This window comes from Oncorhynchus tshawytscha, linkage group LG32, assembly GCF_018296145.1.
Source record: "Oncorhynchus tshawytscha isolate Ot180627B linkage group LG32, Otsh_v2.0, whole genome shotgun sequence".
NCBI lineage: Eukaryota > Metazoa > Chordata > Actinopteri > Salmoniformes > Salmonidae > Oncorhynchus > Oncorhynchus tshawytscha.
The window spans coordinates 12,476,011-12,503,934 of NC_056460.1; the positions used below are offsets into that span (position 1 = coordinate 12,476,011).

A 27,924-nucleotide genomic window follows, 5' to 3' on the forward strand; every position below is an offset into this window, starting at 1 on the left:
GCAGGGAGAACACCGATCGCGTAGCGGTTAAAACGGTTTATTCAGTTAGTGTGAATATCATTCACTGCATCACTATTAATTTCAGGGTTACAAATATTGCAGTCATTTCCATTTAAAATATAACTTTATTGAAACATAGCATCTGATAAAATATTCTGAAATAAGTCAATACCCCTCAGTTACAATTCATTAAACCTTGAGTGAATTTCAAAAGCATCCCCCACTATATCTTGCAGAATATCTAAAAGCGCTCAATAATTCAAATGTGAAAGTGCATTAAGAGCAAATTAAAGTGACAGAGCTAGATTAAAAAGAGTATCTAGTCTTAGATATGAAGTAGAATTCACACCATGTAGTATTCACTGCCACCCATGTGCAAAGAACAGTGTGCCATCTAACCCACCACCATTTTCCCTATTTAGCAGAGCACATTGATCAACTCAAAGCAGTCAATTTCAAGACACCAATTACTATCGTAAAAGACACCCCCACTTCAAGTGTTAAGGCTGTAGTTATTCTCAGTGTATGCACAAACTTTACTCCAATGTGACCGTTCCATATCAAGTGCAGGCTCTATCAGTAGCTGTAATAACTGTGTGCAAACCTCATGTCCTAACGTGATGCAAGTACGACAATATGTGGATTAATAGAGAAGAATAGCTGTGCGTGCAGAAAATAGCAGTGAAAAACCCCCCACTAATAAACCATATTAAATTACTGCATTCATACAGAAAATAAATCCATGTGTGCACAGCAGAAACAGTATGACAAGTTCCAGGGAAAAAAAAAAAAAGTTGCAGCGTATATTGTGGTGTATTCTAGCCACACTAACAATTTAAGCTGCTAAACCATGTCTGAATAATATACTTTGTATAATATTGAAGATGGCAGAGTACAAAAACAGATCTAGAAAGTCATATTTGGAAAGCTAGTCTTTTTTTTTTTATATATATATATTTTTAAAGTCACTCATAACAAAATATATAAATTTGGCCACAGATTTGGTTTTGCACACATGCACAAAATGAGATAGAGATTTCAAATGTGAATTAGTAAATCCAGGAGAACGATCTCAGATTTACCTGAACAAAACAGATTGTCAAAAATGGACACTGAAGAGAATAGTATAAATCTTGGTATAGAATTATTTGTATGATCGCAAGCATGGCTGAATGAGCAGTCAGCTATAGAATGCACTATTTAAATCTATGAGAGATGTTGCATTTCCAGTATGGTCCCTGTAAAAGTTGGCTGCTCTCCTGTCACGTTCATCTCATTCGGGTATAGGCTTGGATGCGTCGCTGGGCAGATCCATCTCCTCATCACTGTCCCCCATGCCTGTGCGATTCATGACACGGCGCATGTTTAAAGGCAAGTCCCCGCGCCTGCAAAGAGTAAAATCAACCAGAGATATTTGGTAACCGGTTTTATGACTGTGCAATTACTTAAAGTAATACATTGAGATCCTTTTATGCTTGTTCAAAGTCAGGCCCAGTAACGCATTGTATTTCTGTAAGGTTCCAAAAACACCATTACTCGTGAGTGCAGAATGTTGCCAAAAGAAATGTTACAAATAGATCCAACACAATCACCTATTCTACCTGACATGCATACTCTACACCTGGGGCAAAAACCAAAACGTGCACCCAGGGCGGGCTACAGGACCGAGTTTAGGAAACCCCACTCCAGACAATCCATTTCTAACTAAACATTGTGCAACACTTCACTAATGAATATAGGTTGGAGGGACGACCGTACCGGAGCTTGCTCTTCAGGGTGCTGACCTCTCGGGTCACGGCGTCTTGCGACTCAGTGGCATCCTCAAGCTCCCTCTGCAGCTTCCTGCGGTTGGCGTTGGCCCGTGTCACTTCCTCCTCTGCCTCCTCCAGCTGACGCTTTAGCTGACGTGTGCGGTTGTTCGCCTTCTCCGCCTGTGGTGTACAGGCAGAGGACGTTCGATCAGTGGCTGCAAATCTATGTACGCTATACAGTAACTGTGCAAGGTGGTTCAGGGGCTGTATCTATACAGCATGTGGTTTCTGGTTGTTTTCCAGATATCAGCACAGATTCAGGACAGGTCTGCACAGATTATCTGGGGTATATTAATTTGTCGGTTTCCATTGGAAAATGTTTAGTCTTGTCTGGCCACATTGTACCTGGGACTATAAACACACCCACACCACAGGAGGTTGGTAGCACCTTAATTGGAGAAGACAGGCTCATAGTGATGGCTGAGGCAGAACGGTATCAAATACAAACATATGGCTTCCATGGGTTTGATGCCATTCACTCACCTCCACTGATATACACCCATGGTGCTACTGATAAAGGGGTAACTGATCTACTTCTATGCAGAGAGGACCCACCTCTGCTTTGTACTGCTCCATGTTGCGTCTCTCGTCCTCCACCTGCAGCAGCACCTCCTTCAGCTTCTTCTCAGCGCGCCTGACCAGCCTGGACGATTGCTGACGCTCCCTTAGAACAGAAAAAAACTAAGTCAAGACATGACTCATGTAACGGGGCATTTTCTCCTAACCTGCTTCTCAAAATTCATAGGAGGTCAAAGGGGAGGGACCTTGGATCCTCTCCTACAATACATTGAGAAGGAAGCAAGGAGAGAGGACGTGAGGAAGGACCAAAGGAGACCGAGCCAATGGTTTTTACTTACTTGGACTCCAAGTCCAGTTGCTCCTCCAGCTGCAGTATCTTGGCCTCCAGGGCAGCGATAGAGGCCTTGTACCTGGACTTCACAGTCTCCTCCAGCTCCTGCAGCTTGAGCTTCAGCTCCTTGTTTTGCCGGTCCAGCTGGGCCTGGGTCCCCTCCAGGCGCTGGGCGGTACTGCGCTCCGCTGTCAACTCCGTGACCAGCTGGTCGGTCTAGGGCAGAGTGTGTAGAGGTATGGAAAAGACTATGCATCGAGATGAACTGGACAATGTCGTGGCCGGCCCATAACTTTAAACATGGTGCATTTGTCTCAATTGAGTACTTCTACTATAGAGCTCTAACGTATGTAGTGTTGGTTGTGACACTACATAAACAGAAGTCAATTATTCTTCAACCAGACTCCCTCTTCCCCCTTTCCCTTGTGACTAACCCAGATCAAATTGAAATACTTTCTCGGTGCAGCTCCTCAGCTTGGCGATCAGTTCATTACCTGCAGCATATTTCTCCTCAAGCGGTCGTTGACCAACTCTGTGTTCAACTGCTCCTCCTCCAATTCCTCCTCTAGCTTAGCGATACGAGTATCCAGCCTCCTCTTCTCATCCACCGTCAGGGAACTGAGTGCGAGGGGGTGAGAGATACATTTTGGTTGGGAAGAAGGCCACCACAGAAATGGCAGATTCCATGCAAATTTAATGCAATTTCAGTGTTTAGGGAGGTGTGTGAGCCGTACTTCTTAGCGTTGTGGCCGGTGAGCTCGTCCTGCAGTTCGTCCCTCTCTGTCTGGGCCTGTTTCTTGACTCGCTCAGCAGACGCCAACTCCTATGGAAGATTGAGAGGAGTCCGTCATGAGGAGCATAAGAACATGGACAGTGGGGGTGGAGACAGCGAGCGAAGGAGACCTGCAGACAGACGGGGCATACCTCCTGGAGACGGATGGTGTCAGCCTCTATTGCCTTGAGCTTCTTTTCGTGCTCCTTGGCCATGTTGAGGGCCTCTTCCCTGGAGAGACGCAGATCCTCCAGCTCCCTCATCTGATCTTTCAACAGGGCCTGTATAGGAGGAGAGAATCACAAAGGACTGAGTCAAGTACCACAGACTGTAGGGCTTGGTGTCGCTCTACTGAAAAAGACTGCACACTGCCTAATTTATAGTGAGTCGTTAACTGCGTTTGTGTAAACCTAGCAGCTGTTAAACAAGTCTTCAGCTCACTTGAAATCAAATCAAATTTTTATTTGTCACATACACATGGTTAGCAGATGTTAATGCGAGTGTAGCGAAATGCTTGTGCTTCTAGTTCCGACAATGCAGTAATAACGAGCAAGTAATCTAACTAACAATTCCAAAAAAAACTACTGTCATACACAGTGTAAGGGGATAAGGATATATGAATATATATATATATATATATATATATGATATATGAATGAGTGATGGTACAGAGCAGCATAGGCAAGATAGAGTATGGTTTGTTCAAGGGACCAGCTGTAACCCCTCTGGTTCTAAACTGAGACCAACTCCATTAACTAGGCCTGTTACAAGCGCCATCTGATATGCGCCGATGAGACCTGGAGCAACCACCAGGGACAAGTGAACATTAACCAACTTCAGAAAACTCACTAGGAACAACCGCATTCCCCAACACCTCTTCGCTCAGCCCAGAGTGCTCACTGGAGGGAAACCGCTAGCCACATCTTCACTTTCCTCCACCTTAACAGGAGACGCACTAGGCCTCCATGCGACAGGAACGGTCAACCGCAAGTAACAAAACCAGTGGATCTGGCCCTTCCAAACTCTGTTTAAGCTCCTGATTCTCCTAAAAAAAAAAACAGCAGCGTCACCCCGCAAAACCCAGATCAGGTCTTCCAGCGGATTCTCACAAGCATCACAACTGGGACCAGTCTCCTTCAGCTACATCTGACACCTAACCAAGCTCACGGTCAGCCTGCTGAGGAACCACAACCTTAAATAGACACATGAATCTCTCAACCTGCAGAAGGCATATCTCTGCCCAGGTGGTCTCAGCTAGAGACAAGAACCATTTTCTGGGAACCACCATCTAGTTCAGGCAAATAATGTTTCCTCTAGGGCCCACCCACAAATCCTCCTCCATATCGTTTTTGTATTTTCTCATCAGCACTTCTGAACGTGTAACTTTACAAACTGGGCATACCGCAACTCTCCTTCAGAAATGCCGCTCAGGCTGCATTCAGTACGAAACAAAGTGGAATGTCAATTAAACAAAGTGCTGTTCTGAATGACAAGTTGACAAAGGGGGTTGGGTTGTGGAATACTAAGCATGGCCGCTGCCCTTTAAATACGTCATAACCCTGCCACACCCACCAAGTGGAGAAAACACATCTGTTCAACAGTCCTTGCTATCTGGAATCCTTGGGACGTCCACCAGTTGAAGTGGAAAAAGAATCAGGGGATAGCGCCGACCGAGACTCGGACCCAGGTCTAGCAATTGCCAAGCCAACACCTTTTAATTGATTGGAACAGCGTGTCAATTACAAAAAAAAATCCTACATGCAGCAACACTAGCGGACAATCCTGGAAATGCCAGTAAAAGCAGAGTACCTCAAAACTCACTGCCCCCCTGTGTGCGTGCCTCTGTATTACCTGCAGTTTCTTCAGCTGTTTGAGGGCCTCGTCACGGCCCTTGTTGGCCATGCCGATGCCTGCCTCCAGCTCTCCCAGGTCCGCCTCCAGCTTCTTCTTAGCAGCCGTGGCCAGGGCTTTCTGCCGGCGCTCATCCTCCAGCTCAGTCTCCATCTCACGCACCTGGGGAACATCACACAGAGCCAAGGTTGTATTTAGTAGGTTCAAGTTTTTTTCAATGAGCATTTCTTATTGGATAAGAAGTCTCTTCCGGTTTCAGACTGTTTTCTTCCAATTGGTATGTAATGAACACAACCACAGTACCTGTTTGACCAGCTGCTTCCTCCTCTCTTCACCCTGCTCGTCTCTGGCCTGCAGGTCCCTGTCGGACTGGGCCTTCATGGCCTGCATGTTGACCTCCAGACGCAGCTTGGCGTCCTCTGTGGTCTGCAGCTCATCCTCCAGCTCCTCCAGTTGCACGCGCATCTCCTCCAGCTGTTGATCCATGGCCCGCTTCGCTTTCTCCAGCTCGTGGACCTGCACCAAGAGAAAAGGATGAATGAGGGAGTTTGGTGCATTCACATTTTGCGGCGTTTGGGAAAGTTCCAAACTATCCTCAAATCCTCCCGATTTGCCACCTTAGCAAAACACATTGGAGAAGGTCGGACTGGGCTTGCATTTTTAGGAGTCTAGAAGACAGGACGCAATGAAGCGAGAACTTGAGTCACCCACTATCAATAGTTCCACTATCCTTCTAGAGAGTTCTACAACATCTGTGATCAGACTTACACTTTTACCGACGTCGTCCTTCGATGAGACCAGGTTCTCCATCTCTGCCTTGAGGACCTTGTTGGCCCGGTCCAGCTCACCCTTCAGGTCCTTAATGGTCTCCAGCTCACGGGTCAGAGTCAGGGCCCGCGTTTCCTTCTCCCTGGCCTCTGCCTCAGCCCGGTCCCTCTCCTCAGCATTCCGGCTGGAGATGGTCTTCTCCTCAGTCAGCATCTGTTATCAGGACAGGCGAGAAGGTATTTCAGTAAGACAGTTGAGTCAAATCTCATTTTTGTTTTGATATAGTGCTCAAAGCAAATTTGAACCGGAAATGATTGATCAATACATCATATGATGCATAGATCAATCATTACAGGTCCATTTTATGAATCGCTTGTCATGGGCCAGTGAGTCAATCTAGCAAATAAGCCTCTAAAAACAGGGTTATCTAGTCCTTGAGGGCTGCAGTGGTTCCAGTCTTTGGCCATCCAGGACCAGAGGTGCTCACTGCCCACCTCTGCTATAGAACCTCTATGCCATTAATCACCCATCAACCCATTCACCTGGTCAAACTTCTTCTGCTTCTTCTCTAGGTTGGACACAGTCTGCCTGAGGTTGTCCTGGTCCACCATCATGTCATCCAGCTCCTGCTGCAGACGGGTCTTGGTCTTGTCCAGCTTGTCGTAGGCCGATGCCTTCTCCTCCAGCTGTTGGACCACGCCCTCCAGCTCCCGCTGCATACGTTTCTTGTTCTCCTCCGCCCCCTCCAGGGACTGGGTCTCCAGCTCCATCTTCTTCTTCATCTCCGTCAGCTGAGGGTAAGAGAAGTGTATGAGACGTTTGGTAGAGAGGTAAAAAAAAGGGGAAAGGAAGAGATGCACATGAGATGTAGTGCCGGTTGGTCAAGCTAAAGCATCAAGGTCGTGTCAATATGTAAAATACATGAAGGGCCTCAGACGTCATGGTCTGTATGTCCTAGAGTACAAGGTGGCATAGTTCAAGCAGGGGATTTGATTGAGAAAATAGAGAAAGACTTCTGTAAGCATTCAGTGAGGTGTGTAATACATGCACGATAGGGGCAACAAAACTGGATAGTATTATGGAGGTAGAGGGACAGGAAGGTGCTAGAAACCTGCACTTGGAGGGTGTAGAGCTGGTACTAACCTGAGCTTGGAGGGTGTAGAGCTGGTACTAACCTGAGCTTGGAGGGTGTAGAGCTGGTACTAACCTGCGCTTGGAGGGTGTAGAGCTGGTACTAACCTGCGCTTGGAGGGTGTAGAGCTGGTACTAACCTGCGCTTGGAGGGTGTAGAGCTGGTACTAACCTGCGCTTGGAGGGTGTAGAGCTGGTACTAACCTGCGCTTGGAGGGTGTAGAGCTGCTACTAACCTGCGCTTGGAGGGTGTAGAGCTGCTTCTCCGTGTTCTTCTTGCCCTGCTCCTCTTCCTCCAGCGTCTCCCTCAGGCTGTTCTGTTCATCCTCCATCTGACGCAGACGAGTGGTGAAGGACAGCTTCTGACGCGTTTCCTCCTGGAGCAGCGCCTAGAAAAGAGGACAAAAGGGAGGGAAAGAATGGTTACAGTGTGTGTGTGTGTGTGTGTGTGTGTGGCCATTTCTAAAACAGCACAACATGGGCGTGTGTGACCGTACCTGTACATCCTGCAGTTGAGACTCCACAGTGGAACAGTCTTTAGTTGCCTTGATGGACTTGCCCTCCACCACACTCAACACGCTGTTGACGTTGTCCAGCTCAGACTAGAGACAAGACACAGGAGGAGGATTTAGCCACATCCATCCATTATCCCTAATATACAAACTCACTATCATCCATTATCCCCCTTGCTTTTACACTGCTGCTACTTGCTGTTTATCTATGCAGTCCCCCCTACCAACATGTACAAATTACCTCTACTAACCTGTAGCCCCGCACCCCTGCTATATAGCCTCTATTGTGATTTTATTGTGTACTTTAATTTATTTAGTAAATATTTTCTTAACAATGAAGTTCAAGAAATGGAGTTAAGGGCTCGTAAGTAAGCATTTCACACACTACCGGTTGTAGTCGGTGCATGTGACAAATAAAGTTGTATAACGTTCATCTAGCCATCCACCAACCCAACATAATACTTTGAAATCCCCATTCATCCACCCTCTTACCATTCCCTTTCCCCATCAGCCAAGATCCAGTCCACACCTACCTGCATCTTGGCCACCTTGTCAACCAGCTCCTTCCTTTGCCTCTCGCTCTCAGTGTGTTTGATCTGCAGTTCCTGGACCTGGGACTCAGCCTTCTTCCTGCGCTGCTCTGACTCGCTCTTCCCCTGGTTCAGGGTCTTCAGCTCAATGGCCAGCTCATTATGTTCGCTTTCCATAGCCTGCTTGGCTTTCTCCACTGACGCCTTGTTCTGAACGAGCAGACACATGGGCAGGAGGTTACATAGGCGGTTCTCTACCGAAATACTATAATGTACAGCACGTTTAACTTCAGAGAACACTCATGTTGTACACACACAGATGAAGACTTCAATATGAAATACAAACTATTACAGTAAAATGTTACGGGCTGACCGGTCAACCGTCAGGTAAATATAAAATGAAAATAAAGATTCCACCATTCACACGGTCATGTAGGAGAACCATATGCGCCCCCCAAAAAGACAACTTCCCATAATGCCTACACATGAACAGTATAATTCAGTTTAAGTGAGTTCTCACCCTCTTGGCCTGCTCCAGCTGTTCGTTGAGCTCGTCGAAGGCCTGGTTGTGTTTGTGCCTCATGTCGGCCACCTGCAGCTCGTGCACCTTGGCCTCGTCCTCTAAAACCTTCTTGAGCTGGGTCACCTCAGTCTCACGCTTGGTTCTGAACAGGATGGAGGAGAAAGAGGAGAATAGCACCATAGGTCTTCAAATGGGTAATTGTCTATTACTAAAACTTGACATTTACGCATAGCAAACCACCATCTTGCTGTCCTTCACCAACTGTGTGTGTTACCAATACCTGAGCTCCTGCTGTGTTGCAGTAGAGTCCAGTGTGTCCTCCAGCTCAGTCTTCAGAGCCTCCAGCTCCTCTCCCAGGTCCCTGCGGTGTTTCTCAGCCTTGGCCCTCGCAGCCCTTTCCAGCTCCAGGTCCTCCTGCAGCTCAGAAAGCTGGGCCTCCAGCTCCCGGATCTTCTTCTGGGCTGTGTTCTTGGCCGCGGCCTCCTCCTCTATCCTGGAGGGTATTGGGGAGCGAAGGAGGATGGGGGTCAGAGTGTAAAGCATTGAAATTCAAGTCATACAAGACTATTTTGTAGACTTTGGTTTTACTGTATGGGCTCAATGAGATCCTAACAGCAGATCAAACTCTTTCAATGGAAAGTAAAATCTCGTTCAGGCCAACCAAATATGGGCCGCAATCCAATTGAATGTGGCCTGCGTTTTTCGTCATACACGCAGCCTATAATGAATCATTTTGAAAAATGTCAAAAATACTTTTGATACACAATCAGAAATAGAATTTAGGCCCTTTCTCCAATCATGTGTTTCCCCTTCCCTCACCTGGCCAGAGCAGCCATTAGCTCCTCCTCCTTCTTGGCCAGCTGGGCTCGGAGCTCAGCTATCTGGGCCTGCAGGTCAGCCATCTGGTCATTCAGCTCCGTGGAGTCTCCCTCCAGCTTCCTGCGGTTCTTTTCAAGCTCTTGACGACTCTTCTCCTCCTTCCTCAGCCGATCTGGTGAGGGATGGGAAACCAGGATTGTCCCAATAATTTAAAGTAGTCTGTCCGGGTCTCAGATTGCTCTCACCGGCACTTTTCAGATCAGTACAGACGAAGGATAAGAGACAAGGAAAAGTGGTTCACCTCAAACATAGAATTTATGTCATTGTCGGTCTATGGTCCACCTACCCTCCAGGTCAGTGATCATGGCCTCGTGCTTGTTCTTGAGTTTCTGCAGGCTCTTGGACTTCTCCTCCTCCTCAGTCAGGTTGGTGGTGAACTCTGAGATACGTTCCTCCAACAGCTTCTTCTCCTGCAAAACAAATAACCCCACACACGGTCACACGAACAATCACAGAAGGTTACACAATGTCTGAACCTTAAGAGCACAACCGGATATTACATTCAAAGATAAACACCTAGTCCCTGAATGCCAAACAGTAATTTACTCTTAAAAACTACTGGTCTGTGATTACTTGCTTTAATGCTGGAAAGAATTACTGCCCAAGTGATTATTTTATTCTTCCAGCCATCTGAAAAGTTAAAGCATCAACTTGTACTACAAACCTTATTGAGTTTGTTGTTCTGGTCATCCAGCACCATGACATTCTCCTCGATCTTCTTCAGCTTGGCATCGGTGGTAATCTTCTCCAGCTGCAGCTTCTGCCTGGCTGCCTCCTCCTCATCCAGCTGCTGCTCCAGGTCCTACAGAGAGTGCGAGAGATGGAATGTTTTATTTCAGATGTTTTCACCTCAATTCCTGCCATCACTCTCTTCCTCCCAAAGTTCATTAAGTGCCACACCCTTTGAGGGTGAAATGGAAGGGAAAATGAAAAGTGAAAATTGACAATTTAATAGGAGAAATAAAAGGTAATATCTTACTATTTACATGTGACTGACAGGTTTGGACCACAAGACTTAAAGGGAAAGTTAGTCCACCATAAATATATATATATATTTTTTAAATCTACCGTAATGTTGGTCTGCATCTTCTTCCGCTCGGTCTGTAGCTGGGTGACCCTCTCCTCCTCCTCCTCCACTCTGGACTCCAGATCGTGGAGGATCTCCTCCAGCTCCTGCTTCCTGGTGGCCAGCTTGGAGCGCATCTCCTCCGCCTCGGCACACAGCTCAGTCTCCGCCTGCAGCTGCTCCTGCAGGGCTAGCTTCTCTGCATTCAGCTGGTGGTGGTGGGAATGTGTTAGAAACAGGGCAATGCTGGTTGGTTTATGATACTATGGTGTTAAACAGTATGAAAGTTACTCACTCCATCCAGCGACAATGTATAAGACACTAGGGGTGAGTTCCTGGACATATTAAGCCTTGGACTAAATAGCAAACTCAATGGAGCATCTCAGTTAAACCCTTAGTCCAGGACTAGTCTGTCTGGGAAACCACCCCAATAAGTCATATTGAAACGCACCAATTCATAATCATTCTGAGTGGACCAGTCAAATCAAATTTATTTGTCACATACACATGGTTAGCAGATGTTGTGAGTGTAGCGAAATGCTTGTGCTTCTAGTTCCAACAATGCAGTAATAACCAAAGAGTAATCTAACAATTCCACAAAGTGTAAAGGGATAAAGAATATGTACATAAAGATATGAATGAGTGATGCTACAGAACGGCATAGACAAGATGCAGTAGATGGTATCGAGTACAGTATATACACATATGAGATGAGTAATGTAGGGTAAGTAGTATCGTTTAAAGTGGCTAGTGATATATTTTACATCAATTCCCATTATTAAAGTGGCTGGAGTTGAGTCAGTGCGTTGGCAGCCACTCAATGTTAGTGGTCACTACCTTACATTGGGGCTCAGTCCAATCCATAGAAATAGAATTGCTACCTGTTGCTGCTTGGCCTCGAACTCCTGCAGCTGCTCCTCGGTCTGTTGCTGCCTTGCCTTAGTCTTCTCCAGCTCATCCTCCCTAGCCTGCATCTCCTCCTCCTGCCTGGTCACCTGCAGCAGAGGCTTCACCTGGGGGAGTAGGGGGAAGAGGACGGGGACTCAGGACAATGCAGGTAGCTGAGGAGTAGGGGATGAGGTCTGCAACACTGATATTAGGAGGCTCCCATATTGATTTGCAACAGTGCGTGTACCTTGGTGAAGAGCCTCCACCACTGCCAGTTCCTGAGTTTGAGGTAAGCGGCACAGTTCCTCTGGATCACCTTCATAGCAGTCAGCTGCTGCTGTCTCTTCGTGAAGGCTCTGGAGACAGAAAAAGAGAACCTCAATCAACCTACATGATGTTATTAGAGTATGTGTATGTAGCGCGCTCACACACACCAACTAATACACAGTATAAAACCATAAGCCAAACCTCATAAGTAACCTGCTAGTTACTGCTCTAAATGATGAGTTCCTTACTTGCGGGCCACATATCCACGACACCAGGACTGGAAGCTGATGATGATGTCAGTGATCTTAATGTCCCTCTCCTCCTCCAGGTGGGCCAAGACGCCAGCCCGGAAAAACACCTTACTCTGGCCAATCCGGAACAGGTTGGAATCCAGCTCTAGGGCCTTGATCTGGGAAGAGCAAGGAGAGAGGATGACATTTGGGAATGACATTGGAAGACTGGTGAACGATGGTTTGGTCTGAAGCCTCTTACCATGAGCACACAGGCTTGTTTGCCGTCCATGAATCCCTTGGGAATGGCGCTGGGAGTGAGGATCTCATATCTGGGAAAACAGGAGAAGTTTAAGAAGATTAGACACTGATAAGCAATAACAGGCTAGTCTGCTCAGTGAAGCTGATAAACAGGAAGGAGATGACCACAAAGACATGTTTCCGTGGTTACCTCTGTCTGAACTCCTGGAAGACGATGCGGTTGGGGAAGCCCTGTCGGCAGATACGGATTCCCTCCAGAACTCCATTACACCTCAGCTGGTCCAGAACCAGATGGGGCTCCAGCTTACCAGCCTGACAGTGATGAAGTGAAGTGTCAGGATTTTAAATATTATTTTTATAGTACATGTGCTGAAGCAAAGACCAACTGCCTGTGCCTCATATATTTATTATTTAAGTTTATAGTCAAATCACTCATTGAGCAATGGAAGATTTGATGACTAGACACCATACCTTCTTCTCGTGGTTGGGTATGATGCAGCGGACAAAGTTGGGGTTGGTGTTCCTGAGAGTGGTCATGAGGTTGGACAGCTGCTCCTTGTAGAGCTGGCCCACGGTGCGGAACATGCCCTTACGGATCTTCGTGGCCCCGTGTATCCCCCCGTCAGACATCCCAGCAACTTTGTCCAGGCCCACAATACGGTCCACTGAGAGAGAGCGAGAGAGAAAGGGAGAATGAAAAGGAGGAACAGGATCATAGAGAACACGCAACTCATCTTTCCTGCAGTTATTTTCTTTCACAGTGTACTTCCTCAGTTCAAACACACAGAAAGGTTGCTGCAGTTCTATTGGCCAACACCAATCATGCAGTTCTATGTACCAACAGTAAGTGACACACTATTAGAGTCTACAGCCCAACCCAGTTACTTTCTAGCCCTGTGGAGGCTGCTGAGGGGACGGCTCATAAATGGTTATCATGCATTTGATAACCATCATTATGAGCCGTCCTCCCCTCGAACTCTCGGTATCTCGAGACTTGCCGTCTCTCCAGAGCTCCGAGACAAACTTGTCAGTGGACTGGTTGAGCAGCGAGGCCACGTTGTCATTCAGGGGGTCCATGTTCTTCATCAGCCACTCATCTGCCTTGTAGTCCACCTGGGGGTGGGGAAGAGGAACCATTTTGTGATCACATGGCTGACCTGTCAAGAAGTTGTGGTTTTACCAATTTGCTCGGGTTAAAGATCAATTCTGGCAAAATTCCCTGGTTTTTCAGAAATCCCAGTTGTAGGATCTCTGAAAACTTTCATAAAGTACCAAATTCTGCCACCCAATTAGTGATAGATAAGATTCGCCACGAATGGTAAACTGACTTTTCCAGCGTAGTGGATGATGCAGAAGTCGGCAGAGTCCTTGAGTTTCTTGGGCTTCTGAAACTTGGGGTTGTTGCCCTGCTCCTGAACCACCTTCTCCACAAAGCTCTTGTCCGTGGCCTTGGGGAACCAGCACTCTTCATCCAGCAGAGCCAGCACACCAGGAGGACTGGCCTAGGAACAGAGGGAAAGGTTTGGGGGGGGGGGAGGAAATAAATCAGCTACTTGTGGAGACACTAATTCAGTGCATGTTGGGTTGTGCAGGACATTTAAAAAAATTAAAAAATAAATTAAAAAAAGCCAACTTTAGGGGATATTGACTTGCATTGGTTTTTGGGGAAAATGCTCAAGTTTGCATTTGGTGACAGGAGCCAGGTAAACGAAACCAAAGGATGGATTGCTGTTTATGTGGTCCAAAGACAACGTGTGTAATTTGGAACAGAACAAATCACATAAGCCTCAGGTCCATTTGGGAAGAGGTCGTGGCAATATACTAACATGCTTCTCGATGAGGTCAATGCAGGGCTGCAGGTCCAGGCCGAAGTCGATGAAACTCCACTCGATGCCCTCCCTCTGGTACTCTTCCTGCTCCAGGACGAACATGGTGTGGTTGAACAGCTGCTGAAGCTTCTCGTTGGTGTAGTTGATGCACAGCTGCTCAAATGAGTTCAGCTACATGAGAAAGAGGGGAAAAGACAGAAGGTACACATTCATTAGACAGACCTTTTTGGTGGGAACTCAGAAATGAAAAGTTTAACGAGAGAAAGCAGTAAAGATGTCCACGCACCATCTAAATAGAGATGAAGATACATTTTGAAAACAAATTGACCACTCACACCAAGCCATTGTTTTCTTTTCAATGACCAACAAACCCCTTTCCCACGACCTTCGGCTCACCTCAAAGATCTCAAAGCCAGCGATGTCCAGGATGCCGATGAAGGAGGCTCCCTGTCTCTTGGTTTTGTCCAGGGCCTTGTTGATCCTCATCACCAGCCAGCGGAACATCCTCTCGTAGGAGGCCTTGGCCAGGGCCTCCACCGCAAACTCAGCCTGCTCCTGGGTCTGGGCCTTCTGAACATAGTCCCTGCCCACCTTGATCCTGGGAGACAGGATGGCCCGGGTGAAGTCGGTCACGTTCATGCCCAGCAGGTGGCACACTTTCTGGGCCGCTGAGGGAGAGAGAAAGGGGTGGGTGGTGCTGGATGAATGGATTAGGTAAGGATTGTAGAAGCCATGAAGGAGGGTTGCAGGAGACAAAGTCTAATTAAGAACCCAAGTTGTGGAGTAAAGGGTACACACTTGTTCCAACCCAGCACTAACACCTGATTCAATTATATCAGGGAGCTCTTGATTAGTAGAAACAGGCGAGTTAGTGCTGGACTAATATTTTTCTTTTAATGAACCTAGTACCAGTCCTGGGGGAACACCAGAAATTATTAGTGAAACAGATGTAAAGTACCTGTGTCGTCAGGCATGGAGGCCTGGTCAGAGTTGCGCTCCTTCTTGAAGCTCATGTTCCCCAGCTGGAGAACGGCAGACACAGTTTTCAGAAGACCTGATGGAGAACAAGACCAATTAAATCACAATTTACCAGTTATTTACATAAATTGCATTGATCTGTAAACAGCTACTTGAACACTTTAGTATTACAGGCCAAGAATCAGGCGTGAGTTAGCGTACCTATCCGCTCCTCCTCTGGGATGCTCATGATGTTGAAGGCATCCATGGTCTCTACAAACAGGTCACGGTCCTGCTGACCAGGGATGGTCACGTTCCCGTGGGTCAGGAAGCGGTAGTTGTTGTAGTCCTCCAGACACAGCTCAGCTGGTTAGAGAGACAGAACATATTTATGTCTTATAGTAAAGCTTATAAATGCTTTAGTTATTTAAAGTTAAAGCATTATACCTGCAGGCTTTAAGTAAAGTGTTACTGGATATTATTTTAAATAAAATTAAGACTTTACAGTCTAACCATTATACTTATAATAATGGCTGGCATGTAGCCTAGCGGTTAAGAGCGTTGGCCCAGTAACCGAAAGGTTGTTGGTTCAATGTGTCCTTGATCAAGGAACTTAACCCTAAATTGTTCCTCTAAGTCACTTTGGATAGGAGTTTCTGCTAAAAATAAAAAAAACAGACAAATGTAATAATTTCCCTGCATCCCCCCCCCCCAAAAAATGACATAGGTTAAAGATGAGTTTGTTGCTCACTCACAGCGCATTTTGTCCCCAGCTCCCGTGAGCATGTAATAGAAGACATGGAAGGCCCTTTCATCCTTAGCCTGTCGGATGGCTCTGGACTTCTCCAGCAGATCTGGCAACATGGTTCGTCAAGACAAATAAACCATCATAGACAACCAATATGTTAAAGCGACAATCCTTAGTTGCTACATCAACTTTTGGACGTATAAAACAAATTATATGTACCCATTGATACTTGAATAACTTAAAATGCCTCATGAGCTTAGCCATACAGTGTTTAACATTTACATTTGTTTACAAACATTGGAGTCAAACTAGCTTATATTTTGGGTTCTGAGACATGGCTAAAACTAAAAACGTTGCCATCCTGGATGGGCAGTCCTTGCATCCATCGCTCTGGCCATGAATTTGTGTGTGTTTATTTATCCAGGCCCATCCCTCAGCTTTTTCAACTAATTATTATAGCTTGAAGGCATATACATACACTTCTAGTACTATGAAGACGCATTGATTGAAAGGATACAAGTTTCAATGTTGGCTCCCACAATGTATCCATTGACGTCAAAGTTGATCCGGATGAACTTCCCCTAGAAAGAGCGAGAGAAAACAAGGTGGTGGTGTCACTGGATCTAGTTACAGTCAATACTGGTCTCTTGTCATTAACACAATTGCGAAGACATAAATAAAATGTTTTTAAAAGTGCTTACGAATCTGGAGGAGTTGTCATTCTTGACCGTCTTGCCGTTTCCAAAGGCCTCTAGGATGGGGTTAGCCTGCAGAAGTTGTTTCTCTAGCTCCCCCTGGTGACAAATCATATACATGCAGTATATTCACTTACAAATATACTCACACACACACACACACACACACACATAGCAAATGTTATCATTATGGCAGACGGAAGGCAGGACGACTCAACATGAGCATTCATGCAGTAAGATGCTGCAACTACTTAATTCATTGCTGCAAGCGTTGCATTTAATCTTTGCGTAAAGCATTGGGAGCACCCGATTGACTCCATGTGTTAGTCGTGGAACTGCAGCCATGTTATGCACATGCGTACACTAGTAGCCAGTTTATTTAGGTACACCCATCTAGTACCAGGTTGGACCCCTTTGCCTCCGGAACATCCTGAATTCTTCGGGGCATGGATTCTACAAGGTGTGATGTTCAAATGTTGCTCAATTACTATCAAGGCACCTAACGTGTGCTAAGAACCTTCCCCACACCATTCTACCGCCAGTCTGTACTGTTGACACCAGGCAGGATGGGGCCATCGGCTCATGCTTCCCGCGCCAAATCCGGATTCTGCCATCAGCATGACGCAACAGGAATCGGGATTCATTGGACCAGGCAATGTTTTCCCACGTGATTGCGTGCCACTGATGGGAGTGGAACTGTGTGGTCGTCTGCTGCAATAGCCCACCCACAAGGATAGATGAGTTGTGCATTCTGAAATGCCATTCTGCGCCATTATTTGCCCATTCTTGCCATTCACCTTCGACCTCTCTCATTAACAAGCTGTTTTCACCCACAGGACGGCCGCTATCTGGATGTTTTTAGTTCGTCACGCCATTTTCTGTAAACCCTGAGTGAAAAGCCCAGACGTTTGAGATACTGGAACCGGGGCACTTGGCACTGACAATCATACCACACTCAAGTCACTTAGGTCACTTGTTTTACCCAGTCTAGCATTCAATCAAAAAGTAAATGAATGCCTCGATGCCAGTCTGCCTGCTTCCTAAAGCAAGAAACGGCCTGGTGACTCAATGTCTGTAGGAGCAAGCGATTTTCGTGAACAGGGTGGTGTACCAAAAACTGGCCACCGAGTGTATATTGCCTTATATAAGTGTTCATCATAGACATATGTAAATTAGCAGGTGTGCATGGCTGTAAGCAGTAAACAGCAGGATATGCTACCATTATGATACAAACCAAGAAAGTATGACCCCAGGGAAGCTATAATTTCCTAATAAACCCCCACATTCATGTTAAATGTTCTACATTGTGACACCAGACCGGTTGCCCAAGTACAAGCAGCACACACTCCTGTCCACAAGACGAAAACAAAAGATAAGCCCTTAAAAATGATGCGAGAGAATTCAAGACCGTCGCTGAGATCCCAAGACAGCACACAGGCGTGTAAGACCAAAAACATAAAATCAACTTTTGTTGATGACCCCCTGTTTTAAGACCAACCAGATGAGGTGGATAAAGGCCAGACAAACATGATATTGGGTCAGCCATTTACTACTAGTGGCCTGACTCATAAGCACTTCACTGATGGCTACACTCAGCTTAAAATTTGATTCTAGGGCTGCGTTTACACAGCGGACAATTCTGATCTGACCCAACATCTCAGATCCGATTGGTCTTTTGAACAATTAGTGAGAAGGAAAAGAAATGCAGATCAGAATTGGGCAACCTGTGTAAACAGTCCGAAGCATTGTTACTTGATCTGCTTTACTATGCAGTCATTTGAAATACCATGCAGTACTCCTTCAGGCCTAAAATCGCTAAAGGTGTTAGTTAGGCTTACAACATAATGCGAGGATCCTTCACCACACCTCAAATACATCATTTCACCTGTACATTACACCAGCACACAGCCTGCAGTTAGTAGAACATGCATGTACATGAAGGGAAACCGCGCTGGCGAGCGGGAGAGATGGCCATTAACTCACATGTGCTAACGCTGCACCCTAGAGATGGGAACGATGGGTGGAGAGAGAGAAAGAGAGCGAGAGTTTAACATATACTTGCCATACAGTTCGAAAACAAACCGTCACCCAACTGAAAAGGGACTAATGACTCCATGTCAATGGATTGTTGAATACAAATCCCCCAGTCAGCAAATGGGCCCCTACTCATAAAGAGAGTTCTGATCAAGGATCAGGTCACCCCGTTCATGTAATTTCACTCATATAGAGAGCTAAAAATGCAAAAACTGGTCCTAAATCAGCACTCCCTCAGGCACTTTATGAATACGGGCCCTGGTGACTGCAGGGAGGAGAGGCAGGCAGGTCCGGGCCTGAAACAGCAATGTTAGGAATACGGAACTACCCCGACTCAGAGAATAAGTACAGGGGGGGAGAACATGAGCAGCAGAAGAGGACAACTGCAGAGGACAGAGAATGGAGGTGTAGGGAGAAGGGGAGTGAGGTTGGTACTGACCTGGTCTTTCTTCGACTTAAAGGAAGAGGCAACGTGTGCCAGATACTGGATCACTTTCTTGGTGTTCTCAGTCTTCCCAGCTCCTGATTCTCCTCTGTAGAAAAGAGAGAAAAAGGGGGAGGGCGAGATTACAGGAGTTACTGATTGAAGACGAGAACAGACGGCAAAAAAACATTGCATAGGAGCTAGACAACACACACAAATAAACCACGGGGAAGATTGAGCGGAGACAAAGCTTACGTGCAGAGGATGGACTGATCTTCACGATCTGAAATAGAAGACAGAAAATACATGTGAGTGTGTGTGTGTGTGTGTGGGGGGGCACAGGTGTGTGTGTCATCACATTCTCTCACCCTGCATCATACTCCTGTAAGCGGTGTCTGTGATGGCGTAGATGTGAGGGGGCATCTCGTGTCTCTTTTTGCCCTTGTACATCTCTATGATGTTCTCTGAGTAGATGGGCAGGTACTTGTAGGGGTTTATCACCACACAGAAGAGGCCAGAGTACGTCTGAAAGATACAAAGGACTCAGCACACAGGCAATAGTAACCATCTGTACCAAGATTCTGACCCGAATGTCTCACAATATGGCAAAAGACTAACGTGAATAATATGCTGTTACAAAATCACTCGTTGTCCAGAGGGCTGTGTATTTATCAGAAATGTACATTTCTCTGGACAAGAATTTTACTGCATACATGTGTTATTTTAAACGCATGTACACATGCATATGCGTATTTATGTAAATCTGTGCATATGAAGCATGCAAAACAACTCACGTAGATGAGGCCAGAGTAGTAGCGGTCCTTGAGGTTGTGCAGCACCGAGGCCTCGTTCAAACACGTGAGCTCGGCCATGTCCTCCACCTTACTGAACTTGGGAGGATTCATCTTCTGGATATCGTCCTTGTTCACCGTCACCTTCTTGCCTGTGTCGGCTAGCTCCACCACACACTCCTCTCCCTTCTCTTCCTTGACGGAGCCGGCCACGAACCCCAGCGTCTCCGAAGGGATCCATACGAGCTTCTTGGTGGCCCAGTCGGCCTGGTCTAGGGGGTTGGCGACCTTCCCACCATCTCTGTAGAGGAACTTGTCCGCTTCCGACATGGCGGCTGTAGGACGAAGACAATAACAACGGTAAGACCACACCAGGAGGTAGGCTGGAGAAAAGGAACGTGAGCCAGAACAGTGGCTGTAGAGTAGAGAGGAAAAAGACGAGTCATGGAAACACGCGGTGAAAAAGAGACTATCATGGTTTGAGCCAGGAATTTGTCCTGAACTCATGACCGGCCCTATACAGTTCAGCTTCTCCCTGTACAATAATTTATTTGATTCTGATAATAATTTATTTGCTTCTGTAGGATGGATAGGGAGTCCAGAGAAAAATGCAGAGCTAATTAAAACGTTTACGGCCCAGCAAAACTATTTTGGTCGAAATGCCTTACTTTAAAATGAGGGGCACTCAACAGTATGCAGGTGCAGTTCGGGCCGTTGCAAAATTACTGAAGGTAGAGTTCCTTGGATCTAATAACTTCGAAACAAAGTTTGAGTGAAATGTTTAAGCGTATAATTCACTCAACCCATTAAGGTTCAGGTCATATACACAACATGCGATTCCCATTTGCTGAAAATGCATTGCTATGCGTGAAGTAAACCTGCGTTACATGAAACGTGCTTCTCTGGAATATTTGCCTTATCTGCCATGTACGAGAGGAGGCGCACACACCCCCCCCACCGGCACACGCCCACACACGGCTGCAAGCTAGAGGTTGTACTATGAGGATGTATTACGAGGATGATCCTCTGTAAGCTCGGTAGATTTTCTCATGAGACGTAAGAGGCGTTATGGACTGACTTTGCCAAGCATAAACTGGATCAGACTAAATAGGTTGTGACAATCAGGAATTGTGCATGCACACGTCATTGGATTCCCACAAACACAGTGAGAGAGACACCTTCCTATTGTGACCTTTGGCCTTTACAAGCTGGTCTTTCGCACTCCTGCTGCCCTCTACAAGAGGAGACAACTTCTGGGCATTGACCTGGTGCTCCCTACATACACGGTCACTTGTCTCTCCCTCCACTGTGCCATACGTGCATTTTAACCTCCCCCTTTCGTTTACCTGACCATCCCATCTTCCAACCAGGGTCACATTCTCATTCTGATATTTCTTCCTTAACCAAAACAGAACACTCCCACTATTGCTTGATGCCCAATGAAGCTGACAATGTCTTAAAATGGACACCGGACAGTTGAGTACTTTAACACCACATAGCTTTCCCAGTATCATGTTCATCACCAAAACAGAAGAAAATGGAATGAAACATGAAGGGAGTACCTGAACTTTGTCTAATTAAAAACGCTTGTTTTTTTTTGTTTGTTTTGTTGCTAAAATGTTTTGCTACGGTGTGCCATAATGAATGCACCCCAGCTGTCACGTTATTACATAACATTGTCTTAAGGACAAGTAAATAGCGGTGGACTAATCAGAGGAAGACAAATGAGGACTTCCTTTGAAGGGGAACAGAATACAGGACAGCCAGTGAGGAATGTCTGGAGCAAGTTTAGACAGACATTTCATTATACGCATCCACACACAGACCACACCCTTAAGAACAGACGCCATGTCTGAGAAAAGTCACTCTTCAGGTTAAATTGACAACGACAGATCCACAACCTAATACTTCACCCTTCTATCACAGGGCCTGAATTCATAAAGCGTCTCAGAGTAGCCCCATTGCTGATCTAGGATAAGGTTCCACCTGTCCTAAATCTTTTCATTATGATCCAAAAGGCTGATCCTAGATCAGAACTCCTAGTCTGAGGCGCTTTATGAAAACAGGCCCAGGTATTCTAGGTCAATTTCTATTTCCATCTGCTTGCGTCTCTAGCCATGACCCTTTCAAGGGTGCGTGCGCATGCTCATGAGCCTCAGGCTACAAGTACGGACTACAACGCCCAGTCGTAACCAGTTTTTCCTCCATGGTAACATTCATTCCATTCCAGGTCAGATCAATATCGTCAGGATTACATCATCTGTACAGGGTTGCCTTGTCCACCATTAGAATTCTAAACCTCTTAGGCTGCATTTACACAGGGAGCATAATTCAGATCACCAATTTGTCTTTTGCCCAATTTGATCTGATGCAAAAAGATCTTAGGTGACAGTTCAAAAGAACAATAAGTGGGAAAAAATATCAGAATTGGGCTGCCTGTGTAAACGCTGCCTTATACGGTTTGATCGCTAATGAGGCTGTGTCCAGATCTATCAGCATATATTGCAAGGTTCTCTCCCACTTCCCTGCAAAACATCACCACGTGTTGATTATGTCAGCCAGTGCCCGAGGTGGTGACACTAAACAGTGAGTCTCTTACCCCTGTCCCCCCCTATCAGGGAGAAAGTGTGAAATAACAGGGACCAAGAGAAAAGGGGGGATAGAGGGATGAGAGCAAGGGACAGAGCGATAACATCCAGGTGTCTAAGTTCATTATGGGCTCAGACTGATGCTCTGATTAAAGACAGTGGGGGAGGAGGAGGATCACCTCAAGGATCTGTGTCCATGCTGTTGGCTGTCCACTACATGTGCCAGCAGGAGTGGACTACTAAACCAGAGTAAACCAGTGTGAGTACACAGCTTAAAATCAGGACTAACTGTTCCCACTCATAATGACCCACGCATGCTAGCCTGATCCAAGATCTGTTTGTGCCGTCTCGCCAACTCCTTGTCACTCAGACCAAATGTGACATTGAGTGACAAGTTGGCACAAAAATCTGGGATCAGGCTAATCTCAAGCACGTAAGCCCCATCTGAAACATAGGAGGAATGGGTTCTCATGGGAGACATGAAGAAATGCAGACAAGACGACCATGAGAATGTGACACTTCCACACGAATGTGGGTTTTCAGCAACCAAGTGCTAACTGTGGGCCAACTTCCACAGGAAGTTGCGTGATATGGTGTTGCAGTGTTGACACATACATTTCCTGAGGGTCTTATTGCCTAACATCAGTCTAAAAAGGACACTAATGACATCTACAATTGATGGTACCCATTGTCACACAGTGTTAGAGGATCAGAGAGTAAGCCCGTACAGTGGGCTGTGACTGCCAAGGATTTCCTAGTCACCTTTCAACTCATGACTGGCCTGCCAACTCAAATGACGTGTCAATTAAAGGGCACTTACACCACTTTTCAACCTAATTTCCATTGTCTCCAGCACAATACCAGTGTAGGTCTACATATGTGAAAAAGGTACAAATATAAAGTTTAAAAGTTGCTGAAGCTAATGAATGAGGTTGAAAAGTGGCGGAATTGCCCCTTAGACAACTCCTTATCCATTCACTCGAGGGACCCCAGCATGGTCCTTCTTGCAGTTGCCCCATTAGATTGCCGTGCATTGGGTCCAGATCTGGATTTAAAAAGTACTTGAAAAGAGAAGGTAAGAAAATGCTAGCTAGTCCTATAAACCAGTGGGGGGATTTGCTGGCCCGGTAGCCAATGCTTTGCGGCCTGACGGCTGCTATAAATCCTGTAAGGCAACTCATCCAACTCTGCTACCAGCCAGTATCATTTACCTAGGTTATGCTGTCATTGTGTCAAAACTGTAACACAGCATAATAAAGTCCTACAGTTCAAGCTGCCGCAGATGGCGGTGGCATGTGTCTGTCTGTTAAAAGGGTAGGGGAAGCCAAGCTAAAGACTGGATTGAATGGATGCCAAGACGACAAGTGTGTAGAGGTGTTGAAACTTGATGCTGAGGACAGCAGGGCAGGTCTGTCCAGAGATGGACATTGGCTAGTGGTTTTAAACAGTATTTGAACGATTTCAAAATGCTATCTGGGCCTAATTGCATGGCACACTGGAACGGTCCCAACTGTGCAATCACCACCCATCTGGCACTCCAGGTAGGCCTAATGCACCCCTACTTAAAATATTGTCTCTTGGGTAGATGTAACATAGTAAAATGTAATTTCGGGATAGTCCAATTAGTATGATATGTAACATCTCAAATGGTTTGCATTAGAGGTCGACCGATTAATCGGAATGGCCAATTAATTAGGGCCGATTTCAAGCTTTTATAACAATCGAAAATCGGTATTTTTGGGCACAGATTTGTTTTTTATACCTTTATTTAACTAGGCAAGTCAGTTAAGAACACATTCTTATTTTCAATGACGGCCTAGGAAGTGGGTTAACTGCCTTGTTATGGTGCAGAACGACAGATTTTACAGTTAACTAGTCCAATGCTATAACCACCTGCCTCTCGTTGCACTCCACAAGGAGACTGCCTGTTACCTTGGCTTCTACTGCATTCACGTAAGTTGCTAGCTAGCATTAAACTTCTAATAAATAAAAAAAATCAATCATAATCACTAGTTTTAACTACGCATGGTTGATGATATTACTAGTTTATCTAGTGTCCTGCGTTGCATATAATCGATGCAACGCTGGGAGAAGATTTAACAAAAGCGCATTTGCGAAAAAAAAAAACACAATTGTTGGACTGTACCTAACCATAAACACCAATGCCTTTCTTAAAATCAAATCAATACACAGAAGTACATATTTTTAAACCTGCATATTTAGCTAAAAGAAATCCAGGTTAGCAGGCAATATTAACCAGGTGAAATTGTGTCACTTCTCTTGCGTTCATTGCACGCAGAGTCAGGGTATATGCAACAGTTTGGGCAGTCTGGCTCATTGTGGACTAATTTTCCAGAATTTTATGTAATTACAACATAACATTGAAGGTTGTGCAATGTAACAAGAATATTTAGACTTAGGGATGCCACCTGTTAGATAAAATACCGAACTGTTAAGTATTTCACTGAAATAAACATTTTGTTTTCGAAATTATAGTTTCCCGATTTGACCATATTAATGACCAAAGGCTTGTATTTCTGTGTGTTATTGTACTAAAATTAAGTCTATGATTTGATAGAGCAGTCTGACTGAGCGATGGTAGGCAGCAGCAGGCTCATAAGCATTCATTCAAACAGCACTTTCGTGCGTTTCGCCAGCAGCTCTTCACAAGCACAGCGCTGTTTATGACTTCAAGCCTATCAGCCTAATGGCTGGTGTAACTGATGTGAAATGGCTAGCTAGTTAGCGGGGTGCACGCTAATAGCGTTTCAAACATCACTCGCTCTGAGACTGAGTAGTTATTCCCCTTGCTCTGCAAGGGCTGCAGCTTTTGTGGGGCGATGGGTAACACTGCTTTGAGTGTGGCTGTTGTCGTTGTGTTCCTGGATCGAACCCAGGTAGGGGCGAGGAGAGGGACAGAAGCTATACTGTTACACTGGCAATACTATTGTGCCTTTAAGAACATCCAAGAGTCAAAAGGTATATGAAATACAAATGGTAGAGAGAAATAGTCCTATAAATACTATATTGCCTACAACCTCTTACCTTGGAATATTAAAGTCTCATGTTAAAAGGAACCACCAACTTTCATATGTTCTCATGTTCTGAGCAAGGAACTCAAACGTTAGCTTTTTTACATGGCACATATTGCACTTTTACTTCTAACACTTTGTTTTGCATTATTTAAACCAAATTGAACATGTTTCATGATTTATTTGAGGCGAAATAGATTATTGATGTATAATATTAAGTTGAACTAAGTGTTCAATCAGTATTGTTGTAATTGTCATTATTACAAATAAATAGTCCGATTAATCAGTATTGGCTTTTTTGGGTCCTCCAATAATCGGTATCGAAAAATCATAATCGGTCGACCTCTAGTATGTATCCATTTCATATGTTATGTTACGAATTCCAATTTGTCGTCAGCAACATTAGCTAGGTGGCTAACGTCAGCTGGGGTTAAGGTTAGCCAACATGCCAAGTAGTTGCAGAGTAGTCGGAAAGTTGCTTAAAACGCTGAAGCTGTCCGTGATGAGATTTGAACACAACCGTTGGGTTGCTAGACATTCGCTTTATACGCACGGCCGCCCAACCACCCTACTTTATTTTTTTGCCTTAAGTAACCTTCCGTCATACACAACTATAACATATCATACTAATTTGAGTGCCACAGATTTACATGTACTATGTTACGTGTAGTCTGAGACCTGGCTGTCTCTTCTCATCTAGTTAATGCCAGACACTCCTAGTACCTGCATTAACACCTTTAGTATCTAGGGAAAAAGTAGGTTGGGTAAGTAACTAAGCAAGATTGTTGATGTGATTGCATAACAGATATGCATGTACTAATCATATAAATCTATTTTAAGGTGTGTATGGTCTAGTCCTCAAGGAAGGACTAGATTCCTACCAGAAATATTGCATTCTGCTACATAGCTCAGACAGCCAAGTGGCCTGAACTGAATACAGGTTTGGCTCAAAACAAAACTCAAAACACGAGATCCAGTATTTCAGGTGGCAAAACCATTTGAATGTGAGTGTGCAAATTGTGTATCCTTAGGGCAGATCCATAACAGGGCCTGCATATATTTTGTGCTCCCACCAACCCAAGGTCTCAAATTCCAACTTCAAACCAAGACAAGCAAACATAGTATAAATTGGCAGTGTTGGAGAGAATTGAACTCAATTTAGTCCAATAGTAATTTAAATATGCGTTTATTAGGCAAAAGTATATTTTCCAACTTCAGACCTGTCTAATTCTCACTTAGGCAAAAATATAAAAAAATCCCCCCCCGCCCCCAAAAAAAATCTGAAATGTCAAGACTACGAATTGTAGTTAGAGTGAATTTCGGGTAGCTTTAGTGTAGCTCGCCGTCTTTCAGTGCGAAACGATTGGTAGCTTAGTAAACCGTTTTCAGAGTAGCTTCCGCAAAACAGTAAATGTGTCAACGTAAAAAGTGCACTACTACAGGGTCGGTGGCTGTGGTTTGGAATATACAACAAGTTTGGGCAGCAGAGCATAGGATGGTACACTGGCTGGGTGTTGTCCTTGTTAATTACTTGTCATGACATGGGGAAATAGTCATAGTTTGTACAGGTAGCCTTGCAGATTCTGCCACCCAGGTTAGCTTTACTCAAACTGTGTCACCGTGCAAGCTTGACAGGACTAATGTGAAATGACTAGAGAGAGTACCAATATTAAGGCCCATCAACTAGCAATGTAGTTTTCAATCTGTCCTAGTGTCCCTTCTTTACTACCAGCGACCACGTTCACACCGGAAGCAGTGACGACGGATATTTAAAAGGATACCTTGACGTCGAGTAGTACGGTTGCTGCTTGACGCCTCACCTTTCGATCTACATTCGCAATAAAAACGACGAGGCGCACATGAACGCAGAACGAATAAAAATAACCTACTTGTCTGTCGTCGCTAGTAAAGCTTCCCGCAACAGACTTCGAAGTAAGCACCAACATATTCCAAGTAGATCTCATTCCACGAGGATTACAGAGGGATCGACAGATAGGTAACCTTGATACAAAATAAAAACGTACCTTCTGCTCGGTTGTCGGCACTGCGGAGTGAATTCGGTTGCTCTATCGGTTTCCGTGTATGTAAAGGCAACTCCTTCCACGCGACACCAAACTCCAAAAACCGTACTGCAGATGCTTCCCTTCTCAATTATCTCCCTTTCTGTTGTCTCTGCGCCGGGCGTGGCTGAAATAGGGTGGACATATCGAAACTATGATCCGCCCACTTTATCATTCACAGGTGAGAAGGGTCTGACTGCGACCCGCGTCCACGACAAGACTCGGTAAGAAACGCCCAGGGAACCCCCGCCGCCTCTTGTATTGGCTCTTGGCTACTTACATTTGAGTCATTTAGCAGATGCACTTATCCAGAGTGATTTACATGAGTAATTAGGGTTAACTGCCTTGCTCAAGTGCACATCGATAGATTGTTCACCTAGTCAGGTCAGGGATTCGAACCATCGACCTTTTGGTTACTAGCCCAACA

At 45.4% G+C, this 27,924-nt stretch overlaps 1 protein-coding gene across 2 annotated transcripts; it reads right to left on the minus strand.

Moving 5' to 3' along the window:
- Positions 1 to 105: 105 nt before the first annotated feature.
- LOC112230112 (myosin-9-like) lies at positions 106 to 27,631 on the minus strand. Of its 2 annotated transcripts, XM_042310957.1 has the most exons (41): positions 27,462 to 27,630; positions 19,821 to 20,152; positions 19,395 to 19,551; positions 19,282 to 19,309; positions 19,042 to 19,135; positions 18,552 to 18,569; positions 16,575 to 16,667; positions 16,391 to 16,454; positions 15,881 to 15,979; positions 15,348 to 15,491; positions 15,127 to 15,222; positions 14,565 to 14,836; positions 14,166 to 14,339; positions 13,668 to 13,841; positions 13,338 to 13,452; positions 12,811 to 13,004; positions 12,530 to 12,651; positions 12,341 to 12,410; positions 12,097 to 12,257; positions 11,829 to 11,937; positions 11,575 to 11,706; positions 10,696 to 10,902; positions 10,292 to 10,429; positions 9,914 to 10,037; positions 9,568 to 9,739; positions 9,029 to 9,241; positions 8,746 to 8,890; positions 8,229 to 8,435; positions 7,681 to 7,785; positions 7,420 to 7,572; positions 6,595 to 6,843; positions 6,053 to 6,265; positions 5,588 to 5,800; positions 5,285 to 5,446; positions 3,586 to 3,714; positions 3,396 to 3,484; positions 3,156 to 3,279; positions 2,669 to 2,877; positions 2,367 to 2,475; positions 1,759 to 1,931; positions 106 to 1,385 (listed from the first exon to the last, which is right to left on the minus strand). In XM_042310957.1, exons 2-41 carry the CDS (start codon positions 20,145 to 20,147, stop codon positions 1,274 to 1,276), a joined length of 5,889 nt encoding a protein of 1,962 aa, XP_042166891.1. In that variant the 5' UTR covers positions 20,148 to 20,152; positions 27,462 to 27,630; the 3' UTR covers positions 106 to 1,273. The 2 variants fall into 2 exon arrangements, with proteins under 2 accessions (XP_042166891.1, XP_042166892.1); XM_042310958.1 differs by lacking the exon at positions 18,552 to 18,569 and having other exon boundaries at positions 27,462 to 27,631.
- Between the last annotated feature and the right edge of the window lie 293 nt (positions 27,632 to 27,924).